The sequence below is a fragment of the Polyodon spathula genome, chromosome 23, assembly GCF_017654505.1.
Source record: "Polyodon spathula isolate WHYD16114869_AA chromosome 23, ASM1765450v1, whole genome shotgun sequence".
Classification (NCBI taxonomy): domain Eukaryota; kingdom Metazoa; phylum Chordata; class Actinopteri; order Acipenseriformes; family Polyodontidae; genus Polyodon; species Polyodon spathula.
Window position 1 is genome coordinate 26169717 of NC_054556.1, and position 13677 is coordinate 26183393.

Here is a 13677-nt window from a genome sequence, read left to right on the forward strand (position 1 = left end):
GAGGGGGTCGTTTATCAAGGTAGTAGTTGTATTTGATCCTGGTGTAGAACGTTTTAGTTTGGAGGTACAGTACTAAATGTTTAAAATTACAGTGACATTTCATAGAAGCTTGTTTTAAAATACGCATGTGTTTGACTGGTCCGATTCCAGGTGCTTTATTGCGTTTTTTCTCAATGGCTAGCTACAAAGTCTATATCAGCCTGCTTATTGTATTTATATTGGGGTTTGCGCTCCTTGAATTTGACCTGACCGGGTGAGGATTTGTCGGGGTGATAAATATCCTACAACACCTGTTAAATCTGTACAGCTGAAGGGCATTTTTTGACACATGCAACGGGGTATTTTCTTGGATTTTAGTTTAAAGAATAATAATAATAATAATAATAATAATAATAATAATAATAATAATAATATTCTCTCAGGGGACAGAGTCGATAAAATGCATAGCGCATGAAACCCTTAAAATCATCAATCACCTCCTGTACGTTCAGATGTCATCTCTAATCGCTCTCCCTATTTGAAATTAATCAATCTCTCTTCTGAAGGGTGTGATTCACGGTCTAATTATTTTAATAACTGAGAAAATGTGCCGTCAAGCGCTCCTATATGAAGTTTGGCCGGCGGGTATGCGAAGCTTGCAATCCTTCAAGGATCTGCTTGTTTATAAACCCGCACAGTGTCGATTAGAAGTAACAAGGCCAGACACCACATGAAAAGAAACACATTATTCCGATTTACCTGCCAAAACTAGGGTCCGCAGCTCTGCTTTCCACAACAACCGGCTTCACAATGCCACACTGCCAGTTGTTGGTGTTTCAGTGGCTGCGGCAATGCTTCACATTGACGCATGCCCAAAAGATAATATTTTTTTTAAGTTAAACCTCTCGCATCTTGCATTCATGTGCGCCTGATTACTTTATCTTGAATGTATTAATTAGGAAAATGCAACACGTGTGGAAATAACGTTTATTGTTCAAACTTAGTAACATGTTTTTAAAATAATGTCACACATAAAACAAAAAAGAGACTAAAATATATATAGTAATCCGAAGTATTTGTTCTTCTAATGTTTTTTTTTTTTTTTTTTCATACTACTGCTGCCACCTGCAGGCAAACTGTTGTAATTGCACTATTAGATCGCCTGGTTTGCTGGCCTGTGAGGAACGCGTTGCTCTGTATGGCAGGTTCTGTATACCATTACTGTCACTTATCTTAAAAAAAAAAAAAGAAAATACACTAAATTAATGAAACAACAAAAACTTGTTGTACAGAAAGCATATCTGGTTTATAAAGGTGGGATGCAAACACTTACTCTTTCATGACTCTTGCGGTTTCAGCCATAAAACACGTTCCTGTTTTTATCTGTTCTCCTTCCAGGGCACAGATCCTTCTTTGTTTTGGGTTGCATGCGTGGCTAGACGGGGTACACGGGGTGTGTAGATGTACCTGGCCTGAATCACAGCTCTGTTAGGTTTAGCCAAGTCTAGGTCACATGAAGGGGGGGGGGGGGGGGGGGGGGGGGGGGCAGTGTATCAGATCAATTGAACAGCGTTGTAAAATAGGGAAATTACATGTATCAGACAACGTGCTGTACTTTCTGATTGAATCCATGGCCAAGCTGAGAATAATGTAAGTGTGAGGCAGTGAGATCATGGTCCATGCCCCTTTTCCATTGCTCCCCACTTGTCACTCCTTTGTACACCTCTGCCCTGTCTGCCAATCACCCACACACAGCCATGATCCTGAACACAGTGATGGGTGCTGCCCAGACAGCGCTCTCACAGGGAAGGGCTACCCATCCCTAACTGATGTCTTAAGTTGTACACTGTCTTTGTTTCTTAGAGTTTAGAGAGTTCAGAAGGAGTTTAAAGTTATAGACTGGAGTAGGTCTGAATAGATGGCACCTGCAGAGTTCATGAAGGGTAAGCTACAATGGTGGCAGATCCAGCTGGGTAAAGCACAGCAGGGCAGGTGCAGTGAGATCTTCCCCTCTCAGCTCTGCAAGCGAGGGAGCACACCTTAATCTGACCTGAACTCCCCCCTGCCAATCAGAGTGTCTCTGCTGAGTTCCGCCCTCGATCCCCAAGGCAGGAAATCACATGCAAAGCACAGGATGCAAGCACAACGAACAGGACTGCCTGCAGAGCGGGTTTAATAAGCGTTCATATGTAAACGTGTGGGTGTAGCAGAAGAGTTTATTGATCCAGTAAAGACTTTGAGAGAAACATGTTGTTTACAGACTTCCCTGGGGCATCAGCAGCAAACATTTATTATACAAAGCTGCAGAAAAAAAAAAACTACATCAGTGAACTCAATCAACTGAATTCAAAAGCTTAGAGACTCAAACTTGTTTTTCCCACTCCAGATTTAGGGACTTGTTTTCCATTCAGCACAGGAAGGTTTTATTGATTGAGCTGTGGGAATGATGATTTATAATAATGAAGTCTGTAATATAACTGAAACTCCAAGTCATGTTTTGCATTCAGTTAAACTGGCGCTTTCTCACCGCAGATCAAGCAGTGAATGCTTTCGAAACGATTATTTCAAATCAAATTACCACAATTGAGAAGTGATTTAGACAATAAATCAGACAGCAAAATCTATATAGAAAACACTGCAGCCTGGCTTCCCAGAGCATGCTGCAGCACAGCAGGAAGGATTGGGTATAGTCACACCCCATGGTGGATGACAGAGGACGCATTCTCATCAGAGATTTACAAGAAGCTTCCTGCTCTTGGGTCTTCCCGTGCTCAGGGACTGTAGGAAATGTCAGTGGCTAACATTACAAACCCCTAGGAAATGACAAGAAGAAGTTATGTCACTAATTGCACCTGCGCTGAGGAGTTTAAATCAACCAATCAGTGTAAATCAACCAGGATTAAACTCATTCTTCAACCCCACCTGGAACCTCTGGATCGATGGACAAGGCTAATATCATCTGATGGGCAGATGCAATAGTAAAAAAACTTAAAACATCACCCACTGTATTCCTGCTTTATTGTGCTAGTCAATCAAATATTCAATTGAAACCGCCATAGCACAGTGGAGTAATGTTTTTTTTTTTATTGACTCTCCCCTTAATAGCATCCATCAGAAATCACTGATGAAGGCACTAGCTGAACATTCGCTTAAGAAACGTATATTAGTTTTTTCTTAGCCATTAGGCTGTCTATGTGCCTGCCTATTTGTGTATACAATGCCCAGTGCAATGTCACACTCACCTGATTGACCTTGAGGACAGGATTGTCCAGACTGACCTTCGGAGTGGCAGGGAGAGGGATGCCACGCTTCAGCTTTGCTGCAAAAACAAAATGCAATGATCCGGGTGAGGAAGATCGAGATCCTGTACGTTTCAGCACTGCAGGTGTCATGCACTTCCCAACAGAGCGTCTGCACTGCTGTGCAAAAGAGTCAGCTGTTACAGAGTCTCGCCAGGAGAGGTCAGTGACCCACATAAGCTCTAACCTTGGACTACATAATGTTACCATAGGTGTGTGCAGGATTTGTGCTAACTGTGGTCTAGGATTGAGAAGTTTCATTGCTGTACAGTCTGCAAGCTGGGTTTACATCAAAGCAATTGAAAGGATTTGCTGCAGAGGCTTTTATCATCCATTAGAGGGCCAGCACACCTACCGTTCACCTCAGGCAGCACTGCCAGATGTATTCCTGCTCGGATCACATTCTCCATAGATTTTGTCTGTGGAAGAAAAGAAAAAGACACAACTCTTAGACTGCAGGACCTGTTCTGCAGACAGGAAGCCAGGGTAACGGGGGGGGGGGTTAAAAAGACCAGACTGTCCATTTATTGCTTGTGTGTGAGTCTTCAACACTCTTACCTGGAATGGCCCCAGTTCAGAAGAGGCCAGGCTTAGACTGACACTGTTAGGAAGGGAACACAGGGGTATTGGTTAGCACTTTCTGTTTTACAGTGTGATCACATATTTATTATCTGAGATGTTTCGATGCTAAACTGCAGTGACAACATAACTAGTGAAAACACAGGCATGTGAAACACATGCAAAATAAATAAACTTACACATGTGCCTGTAGCTACAGTGCTGTGACTGAGCTACATTTCAGTTGTTAAATTGCAATTGTTTTTCCGCAGTGAGAATTGAACTTCAACTCAAAATACAACACGTTGAATTACTCACTTATTCAGAGTCATGGATCCAGTGAGTTTCAAACCGGACATGAATAGCTTGGCACTGAAGCTGGCACACTTGGGGAAAAAAAAAGAAACAAAACCAATATGAAGCCATGAATTACACTGAGATTAATCAGCTCTGTGCTAATCTTGGCAGCCCTGCAGGTACATGCTTTCTTAGGTAAGACTTTGCCATTTGATATTTCCTGATTGGTAGGTTTCTGTTTCTCAAATCGGTGTGCTTTCAATGCCCTGTGAGATCACAGTGATTCTTCATGAGAGCTTATTCTCTGTCCACAGCCACATGCTTCAGACTCACAGAATGGCCAAAAACACCATTTGGAAATGGGCCATTTGCCATCAGCATCTATGTTATTTTATTCATTTTTAAAGAAAAAAACAAATAGTACTCTGCACTCATTACTATACCATAAAACATGTGATACTTTGTTTTTAATGATGTCCTTTTTAATGTGTTGGTTTTGCTGCAGTGTCTGTAGGAGTGCTTTGAGAGGGCATGTGAATGTGTTTCTATAGGTTTACGTTGTGTGAGTGCTGCATTGTAGCTGCATTGGACTGCATGAAATCCAAGCCCTGGAGCCGCGGCACTGCTTCTGCTGCCACAGTACTCACAATGTCCAGCACGAAGACGGGCACCAGGGTGGCGTTGGGCAGGATGACGTACACCTTGGCGGCTCCGAAGGCCTGCGCAGTCACGTTGTCTGGCTGGAAAGTGATGAGCGGCTGCTGGCTGCTAAACAAATCCACCACCATCAGCATGCCGGGGTAGCGCTTGGGAAGCTGTGAGATAACAGGAGGAGACACAGAAAGAGCGGCGGCATCCTTTCTGTATTTCAATTCATTTGAACACAGCGCCAGAGCACCAAACCTCTAACTGAGCTTTACAGCGGCACAGTGAGGAGAAATGCGCTGGAAAGTTTTACACCAATTACACACCGACTGGTTCAACTTTTATATTCGCTTTGCTTTGCTGCATCCCCCCCCCCCCCCCCCCCGGGAGCCCGCTACAACCAGAACAAGATCAGTTCAAATAAATGAAATAAATGAACACATTCTCACCTCCGGGACAAAGGACTCAAAGCTGGTAGTGTTGAGTCTGATAGGAGACACTCTGGGAATCTGAAACAGAGATGTACCATTAGACCTATGTGTTCATCACAGTCATGTGCAGCACACTGTATAGCACCTGTACCTATTTGAAGATTCAATAGGGCTACATTTAGACATTCAAATTCCATTTTAAAAATTCCCAATTCCAATTCTAACTCCACTGAGGGAACTGGAATTAGAATGTATATTTTAGAGTAATGGTTGTGATTGTGACTCCAGTGTAAGCAATGCGTTACTGCTGTGAGAAGCTCATTTAAACAGAACGCTGTAAATTGCAGTCTGGATCAATGATGTGTTGGGATTGATTCAAAAGGATTTGGAATTGAGAAAGCAGAGCTGAACCCACTCTGAATTCTTTTGTATTTTTCTATCAGTTAGGAAGGAGGTTCATCATTATCCAGTACCATGCTGTCAGTGAGCCTGATCCGGAGGACCCCAGCGGAGTGGTAAGCGAAGCCAGCAGAGTTTGCGGAAGACTGGGAGAGTCCCACAGAGATCATGTGGTTCTGATCATGGAGCTGGAACTGCTCAGGGGTGAAAGGGAACTCCCCGCGATGCTCAACACTGTAGAACTCCCCCTGGTGGTAGACAATACACATGACCACGAGTTGTTGTTTTTGTTTTTTGTTTTGTTTTTTTTAATAAAATATCAGAAATAAACTGTGAGAAAAAGGTTTGGTAAAGTAAATGTGTCTTTATTAAAACATACCTTTTTGATTTGGGGAGAACTCAGTCAATTATTTACTTCATATGCACGGTACCAGGTAGAAATACAAAACATGAATGAAGTAAAGACATTAAAAATCAATCCATGTAAAGCACACCTTACAATCAAACTCCATGTTAGAGGTCCCGATGGCAGGAGGGTGGATGAGAGGAAACTCAAACACAACATAGGGGTCATATTGATAGGACACTAAAAGCAAAAGCAGAGGAACAAAGAACACATGAGTATCTGACATTACTGAAGCCACTGTCTGTCTATCTGTCTGTCTTTCCTCATGACAGTGAATGCTCATAAGGGCTGGGAGGTATTGTTGGGCTGATCACAGCTGTACAAGTCTGTATTCAATACTTCCTTTACATCAAGAGCTTACCGTTTATCTTCTGAATAAGAGGCTCCAACCCGTCGATATACTCACTGATCATCGGGCACAGCTGCAATAATAATAATAATAATAATGGATATTAATAACAATAGACAGATATTTATTAAAGCATCAGCTGTAATATGTTACTAACCAGCAGGGTGCAGCATAGCTAAAGGAATAGCAGCATAGGAAGAGACACACTGAAGAATCCACTGGGTTTAATCATTCAGCATTCACACACACTGAAGAATCCACTGGGTTTAATCATTCAGCATTCACACACATTGGTGTGTTTTTTAAGCACACTAAGCACAGAGGAGAGAAATTTTATTCAATTAAAATGAATGTATTTTTATTACCTTTTTATTGAGTTGTTCATGAACTAGACCTTTTATTATATTTGTAAAGAGGTTATACAGCCAACTGTTAAAAAAAATACTGGAATTATTATCATGAACCATCTCAGGCCATCTACACGCTTCCAACACTAGAGGGCAGTGCTGCACAATGTGGGGTGCTCCCTTTCCTGAATAATGCAGCCCAAATTAATAATATTTTATTCCAAAGTAAAGGGCAGTTTAAGTAACTTGGATTTTTTATTTCTCTTTTTGTAAATTGGAAGGTGTATTATATATATAAAAATTTATATTATATATATATACTTTAAAAAATGCGTCTAATGGTACACTGTGGAGAAAAACATATAATAAAAAGCACTGAAAATCGGGGATATTTTGCTAAAACCTAATCTGTATGTACAGAGAGAGACACTGTACTGCACACTCTCTGATTAATTGAATCGTACCTGGTACCTCCGTGGAACGTCACCTCCAGATCCGCCACGCTGGCATCGCAGTTGGCGCTGGACACTATGAGGCAGCCGGTGGAATCAGAGCCCACCCCTACCAACACAGACACCGTCAGTCCGTACACCGTCAAGTCGAAGGAGCCACTGTCTCTTCTGAAGCAGAAACAAAAGAACGTCAAAGTGTAAAGAGCATGAAGCTTCTACTATCATTGTTGCTTATCTGTTCAACCTGCCCTTGTCTTTTTAAGCCGCTTGCCATCATTGAAGAGGGGCGCTGGTGTCTATTTTTTTCTCTATCGCTGTTTTTTTTTTTTTTTTCTGGCATCAAGCTTATCTGGAGAGTAGTAACTGCCTAGCACTGAACAGACTCATTCCTTCCAGTCAAACCACGTGCCACTTGTTTTCCCAACCTCCCCCGCACACAGAACCTCGGGAACCAGTCGAGTGGAAAGACCACGTCGTCCCATTACTTGAAGTCTGTTAGGTCCTGAAAATGAATACAATGACTTTGGAAACAAGATTCTTTGCAATAGAAATGATCAAGCAGAGGAGCACTTCCGGTAAGGATACATCCCAATATTCCTCTTTCATATTCTCAAGGAGAGCAGTACAGTACTTACATCAGGTCGTACTGGTCTCTCCAGTTTCCATTTATTGCAACGCTCATTCCACTGATTCCAATCTTGATCCCAGCCTCTTCAACAAACCCCACCTCAGGCTCAGGGAGGTTGAAGTTGACCACGTGCATCCTGGAAATGTGAGCAGACAAAATCAGCTTGTTGTGCAAAAGTCATGAATAATGAAACAAAACTGGGGCAAGCCTGCTTCTGGCCATTGGTCATTCTTGGACCCAGAACGCCTGTCAGAAATGGAGGTTTAAAGTTACTCAGTGCGGCACAAGAATGCCGTCCCTCCTTCCCCCTCCCTCCTATCACATCACACTGTATCTTACCCACTTAGTGAGTAGTCCACATTGCCAAAAGGAGAGATGCTGATACTGCCTGTCATATCTGGGATAGTCATGCCTCCCAGATGCTCCTGTGCCAAGCTCGCTCCAACCTGCTTAGCTGAATAGAAGAGGAATGAAGGGTTACAAGACAAAGGGCTGAGATGACGATTTGCATTTTGTGAGGCCGCCCTGGACATCTGTCTGCCCTAAACCAACAACCTATACCATTGCACCCTGGACAGCGAAACGCAGCAGCTGTTTATTATAGAGAAGTTGGATCCCATTATCTACAGCTCTGTGTTTCACATCATTGCAGTAGCAATAGCAATGGAATTTCTGTGGAGTGTTACTAATATATATGTTAGAAATTAGTCCTTAGAATTGATAACATGTGATTGGTTATAACCTCACCACATCACCAAAAATAGATCCAACTATTGCCCTGGTGATGGTCAACAGTTTTTACAGTGATTTTTTTTTTTTTTTTTTTTTTACAAACTTTCTCAAATCCCGTCACACACTGAAGGCCCTTCCTCTTTTCACACAACAAAGTGGCGGACAATAGAAAATGAATTACAAAATACAGTACAAAACAAAGATACTGCAAGCACTAAAATCAGCATCAAATCTATGCTTTCTGATTTCCTAAAATTCCAAAAAGAATGTAAATAAATACGACTTGGACAGTTCTGATCCAAAAAAAACTTTTATAACTCCACACTATGGACTTCAAAAACACGACGTTCTGATGGTTCATAAAACAAATATGAACTGCAGACCTCGGCTCATAGTGGGAAACGAAAGACTCCTCGGGGAGAACTATAGTTACCTGCGGCTTCGGTCAGTCCTCTGTTGGTAACTATAAACTATAGTTCTTCCCTCGGGGGCCATAGTTTCACACTGTGAGCCTCCTCTCCAATCTGTATTTCTCTCTCTCTCTCTCTCTCTCTCTCTCTCTCTCTCTCTCTCTCTCTCTCTCTCTCTATATATATATATATATATATATATATATATATATATATATGTGTGTGTGTGTGTGTGTGTGTGTGTGTGACACACTTTATTATTGATGACTGGCAGCTGCCAGTCAGACATTCTTTTCAGGGTCTGGCTTTCCTCACCGTATTCCAGTGCCTTCTGGGTAATCACGCTCTCCAGTCCTGGGTTGGTTTCCAGTGCATGATGGGATACGGCCATGAGGGTTATCAAATAAAACCACATCTTCAGGACACCTTTTCCCCAAAACTCCTTTATCAGAAACACAGGCTGCTGAAGCTGTAAGGTTGCAAGGTTACTTATTTGACAAAAAGAGAACACTTTTAGTCACGACAGGCAAGACAGCCGACCTGTCGATGTTTGCTTCCAAATCTAGCACCATTTAGGAGAGAAAACTTTTTTTTTTTTTTTTTTTTTTTTTTTTTTTTTTTTTTGCAGATTCCCTGAAGATGAACACCTTGCAGACTCGTCACATTGAGTCAGGGCTGCCCTAGCTCCTCACAGTGACCCCACTGCCTTTACTTTTCTAAGAGAAGTAGAACTCAGTAAATATAATAAAAGGGTTTTGAATGAATGTGCAGCGAGCTAGTTTGTGCACGGTGCATAGGAAATACACAGAACAGTCGAGGCTTCCTGTGTCAAACGCCTGCGTCTTTTCTGGTGACTTTGTTCTCAGGGTGCTAGTCCTGCAATAGTGATAACGTCATTTAAATACCCAAGTCACAACGCCAAGAAAATACCACCGTTTGTTCTTTGAACATTACGCCTTAGCAACGGAAAAGTGTTACGCGTAAATTTACACTTAAAGATCAGCCTTATTCAACTGTGACACAAGGACTGCATGGTATCTATTAGAGACAGAATAACAGCAGAGTTAAGTACTTTATGATTATTAGGACCTGGTGTGTGGCTCGCGAAGCTGGATATAAAGATCACCAGTCAGAACAGCCAGCGTATCACCGTGATAAGAACATACGAATAATAATAATAATATAATAATAATAATAATAATAATAATAATAATAATAATAATAATAAAAGTAGCCATTTACCTACCTAGCCTCTAAGTATCAGTGCTTGTAGTGAGATCAGAGTGTGATTCACCACAGGAAGCAGTCTGAAATAAATACTCTTGTGTGTTTGATTATTTTGAGCATATTCCAAAGACTCTCCTATTGGTCTATTTTTCTTAATTAACATGTAGTTCCTCTTTTTTTGTGTGTGTTACACACCTAAACAACCTGCTGATCTAAATGTCATGAAATGAGAGCTGTTAGTAAGAAAGTGACTTGGGGGGTTGGGCTGTCATCTCTATTGCTGCGTCAAATACAATAAAGGAGCAGCCGACTGTAGGGACACGGAGGTTGTAAGATATGCGGTTTAGCGAGAAAATCAAATGTCAGTGCAAAATGAATTCGTGCTTTGAATCTCTCTTCCTCTAGGGCCAGGGGGGGGGGGGGGGTGTTGTATGCTAACAGGTTCCTGTTTACCATCTGGTGTTCCCGCTCCGCAAACTGCCCAAGTGAACATGGAGTCATGTTGTCGTAAACGTGAAATAAACATTTGTGAATGTGACCCTGGGAGGACAGTATGTGACTCTCGCTTCCTGTGTTGAGCCACGGCAGTCAGCTGGATGGAATAACAATTTCAAACATGATAATAAGTGTCAAGCAAAATGATCTGCTTCACAGCGGCGCGATGGCTGCACTTTGCAAATGAACCGTTTTTGAGTGTTTGATTTATAAACACCGCCGGTTAACACAGGCGCATTATAACGCGCATCTGAATCTCTTTACCGTCACTTACTGAACACTACAGCATGCTGTTGAATACCACAGCAGAACAGATTCTGCCGGCGCCGTGAGTTCTGTACTTGGAGAAGTGAAATTAAACAGGCTAAATCTAGATGTGATGCGGTTAGCACCCTTCCTCTTCTCTTTATAATGATCAGCTGTGGGCGGTGACCAGCTTCCCCTAACGTGTAACCGAACGGATTCCACTTGGAAAACCCCAAGGGTGATAACCACGATCAAAAACGCTGAAAGACTGAGCATGGAAAAGTGCAAAAAATACCACGGTGTGCTTTTATAAGGAGCACCGTGGGTTCTGCACGCTAAGAAAGGTGGACCTTCGACATTGCATTGTCTCTGGGTGGCTCTATATAACATCCCCTAGTCACTTACACTTGCTCAACTGAATGGCCTATCCATCAGGAAGGACCGTGGTAAGAGCGCTTTGTGAAATACAGACAGTGCACCCTCAGGATGACGATAGCCAGCCAGAAACCGTCCTCATGCATGCATGAGCTGGTATTGTTTGAGATTAGAGAAGTGTGCACTGAACAGGAAGAAGCCGTATGTTTGTATAAGATAATTACTTGAATAAAACAAATGGTACGTGGCATGTACTTCAGGCAGATGAATTTGCTTTGGGCTTTTGTCAGAAGGCGGCAGGTGTATCATCCTGAAATGAGAGAGCTGCAGGTTGTCACGTGTAGTTGCTATCCTGAGACCAGGGCAACCTGATGAACTCCATGTGCCGCTATATTATTATTCCCCTTTATAATGTATGGTTTTCAGTTCACATAACTTATAAACAGCTGTCTCTGACATGCCCTAACAGTAAACGCACGCTAGCTCAGGCTGTTCTACAGAGGTAGGGACATCCAAAACATCAGAGCAAGCTACATGCTACATGCATGCATGCAAACATACATACATTTTGTTTTGAATACTAAAAAGATATGTTTTTTTTTTTTTTTATATTTAATACAGTATATGTATTTCTTAGTATTCACATAATGGTCTTATTTAACATTCTTCTGCACGCTGTTTGAAGAAACATTATTATCGATGTTCATATTTCCTTATGAATTATAATATGATACAACTATATATATATATATATATATATATATATATATATATATATATATATATATATATATATGAACACATTTTACAGCAAGCATATTTTATTTGGCCGTGCAATATGTATAGGCGGTGGTAAACCAAATGTTTAATTGCGCATCAGAATTGACAGTTTGACAGTTTCTACTGTACTGTATATGATAATATTAAGGCTCATGTTTTTATTTGCTCTCTCATGGACAGTATCTAAATATAAATGACGTTTCTTTTTTAATCGTTAGGGTTTCATTTAGCACACATTCTGTAAAACATGTATGCAACTTATTTTGAATTATATTTTGAATAACATTATCTCTAAGTTTCTGTTAGATCAGTTGTCTATAGACTGCAGAACTAGATTTAAATAAAAAAAAACAAATTAAAACATTAATGAAGGGTAGGTTTGATGCTATATTATATAGCATCGCAGTCAACAAAGCATATTATACAATGTAATTATGTTGTCCAAAAACAATTTAATAATAAGTGATAGTTTCGACACCAAATCACAATTTCTAATGTTATTCTTATTATCGTTTCCGTTAATGCCGTATCTGATCCTTCTGCACAAACTCAGGGCGTGTAAAAAAAAGGTGTAGTTACTGTCAAAGTCCACAAGGCGCCGCTGTTTCACTGATGTATGCCTCTGTGCCGCATTACATGAACTCGATGAATCACGTTTCTGCAATAACTCGTGAGGAGATTGCATACTTTCATAGCGGCAAGATCATCAAACGTCTTACCTTGAATCGACAGTTCGTTTGATCAAGATCCCATCCAACAAGCTTCTCGCCTGTAAATTTGCACCGCATTCTGATCCATGTCAGAAAATGCTAGTTTACTAAATATTGGCCATTTTCTTGCACTGTGGCGTATAAGAATGTGTACATCCATTATTTGAAAAATAAACAGAAAATCTGATGATGCATGTATTAATTTCTCACTTATAAATGTTTTTTCGAAACCTTTAATAAGTAATAAGTAACTACCATAAATTGACGAATCTTTCACAAATTCATATCGTGTATTAAATTAAGCCCTAGGCTTGTTTAAATATCACTAAGGTTTTAACTAAACTACATGAGTTGTTATTTAACAATACATCTGAACGCATTACACGATTGTAAATAATAATATATAATATACATGTTACAATGCATCTGTCTATTTGTGTATCTAGAGAGGCTCTGATTCTGGGGAACATAGTGTCATATTGGTAATACATAAAATGATTTCCAAACAAAAATGTCAAGCAGCAGAGGAGCTAAAAAGCGGTATCGCGTATCGTGATTTTCTTTAGGCCCTATCAATATAATTAAAATCAATATAACTGCCTTAATATAATTGGTTCTATTGCTCTTTGGGTTATATTGATGTCAGAATGGTTCTAGAACCTTTATAAAATACATGTTTCAGAGCAAATCAGACGAACCTCAATGTACACCCAGTGACTCGATACATTCCTTTACACGATTTCAATTTATCTGCATGTGTTTACCATAGAGGATCTGTTTCAGGCAGAATTCATTAATAATAATAATAATAATAATAATAATAATAATAATAATAATAATAATAATAATAATAATAAAAACAACTACTATTTGTTTCCACGTATTCTTTATTCTTCAATATATTGATTTTCC

General features: G+C 40.5%; 1 protein-coding gene across 3 annotated transcripts; it reads right to left on the reverse strand.

Annotated features, from left to right (window-relative positions):
- Window positions 1-2181: 2181 nt before the first annotated feature.
- On the reverse strand, window positions 2182-10377 carry LOC121298313 (bactericidal permeability-increasing protein-like). Of its 3 annotated transcripts, none has more exons than XM_041225368.1 (16): window positions 10179-10377; window positions 9248-9374; window positions 8130-8244; window positions 7798-7926; window positions 7175-7330; window positions 6729-6792; window positions 6376-6436; window positions 6103-6194; window positions 5683-5856; window positions 5228-5287; window positions 4781-4948; window positions 4155-4222; window positions 3837-3879; window positions 3634-3697; window positions 3222-3298; window positions 2182-2792 (listed from the first exon to the last, which is right to left on the reverse strand). In XM_041225368.1, the coding sequence occupies exons 2-16, from the start codon at window positions 9345-9347 to the stop codon at window positions 2751-2753; spliced, it is 1413 nt and encodes a 470-aa protein (XP_041081302.1). In that variant the 5' UTR covers window positions 9348-9374; window positions 10179-10377; the 3' UTR covers window positions 2182-2750. The 3 variants fall into 3 exon arrangements, with proteins under 3 accessions (XP_041081302.1, XP_041081300.1, XP_041081301.1); XM_041225366.1 differs by having other exon boundaries at window positions 9248-9401; XM_041225367.1 differs by having other exon boundaries at window positions 9248-9420.
- Between the last annotated feature and the right edge of the window lie 3300 nt (window positions 10378-13677).

Bases quoted from the DNA above. Each gene is read 5' to 3' on its own strand.
- LOC121298313 (XM_041225368.1), bottom strand. From the start codon at position 9,347: ATGTGGTTTTATTTGATAACCCTCATGGCCGTATCCCATCATGCACTG. The intron at 6,195-6,375 runs GTAAGCTCTTGA...TTTTGCTTTTAG, and splicing joins TCTTATTCAGAAGATAAACG to TGTCCTATCAATATGACCCC. The intron at 5,857-6,102 runs GTGTGCTTTACA...GTCTACCACCAG, and splicing joins ACATGGAGTTTGATTGTAAG to GGGGAGTTCTACAGTGTTGA.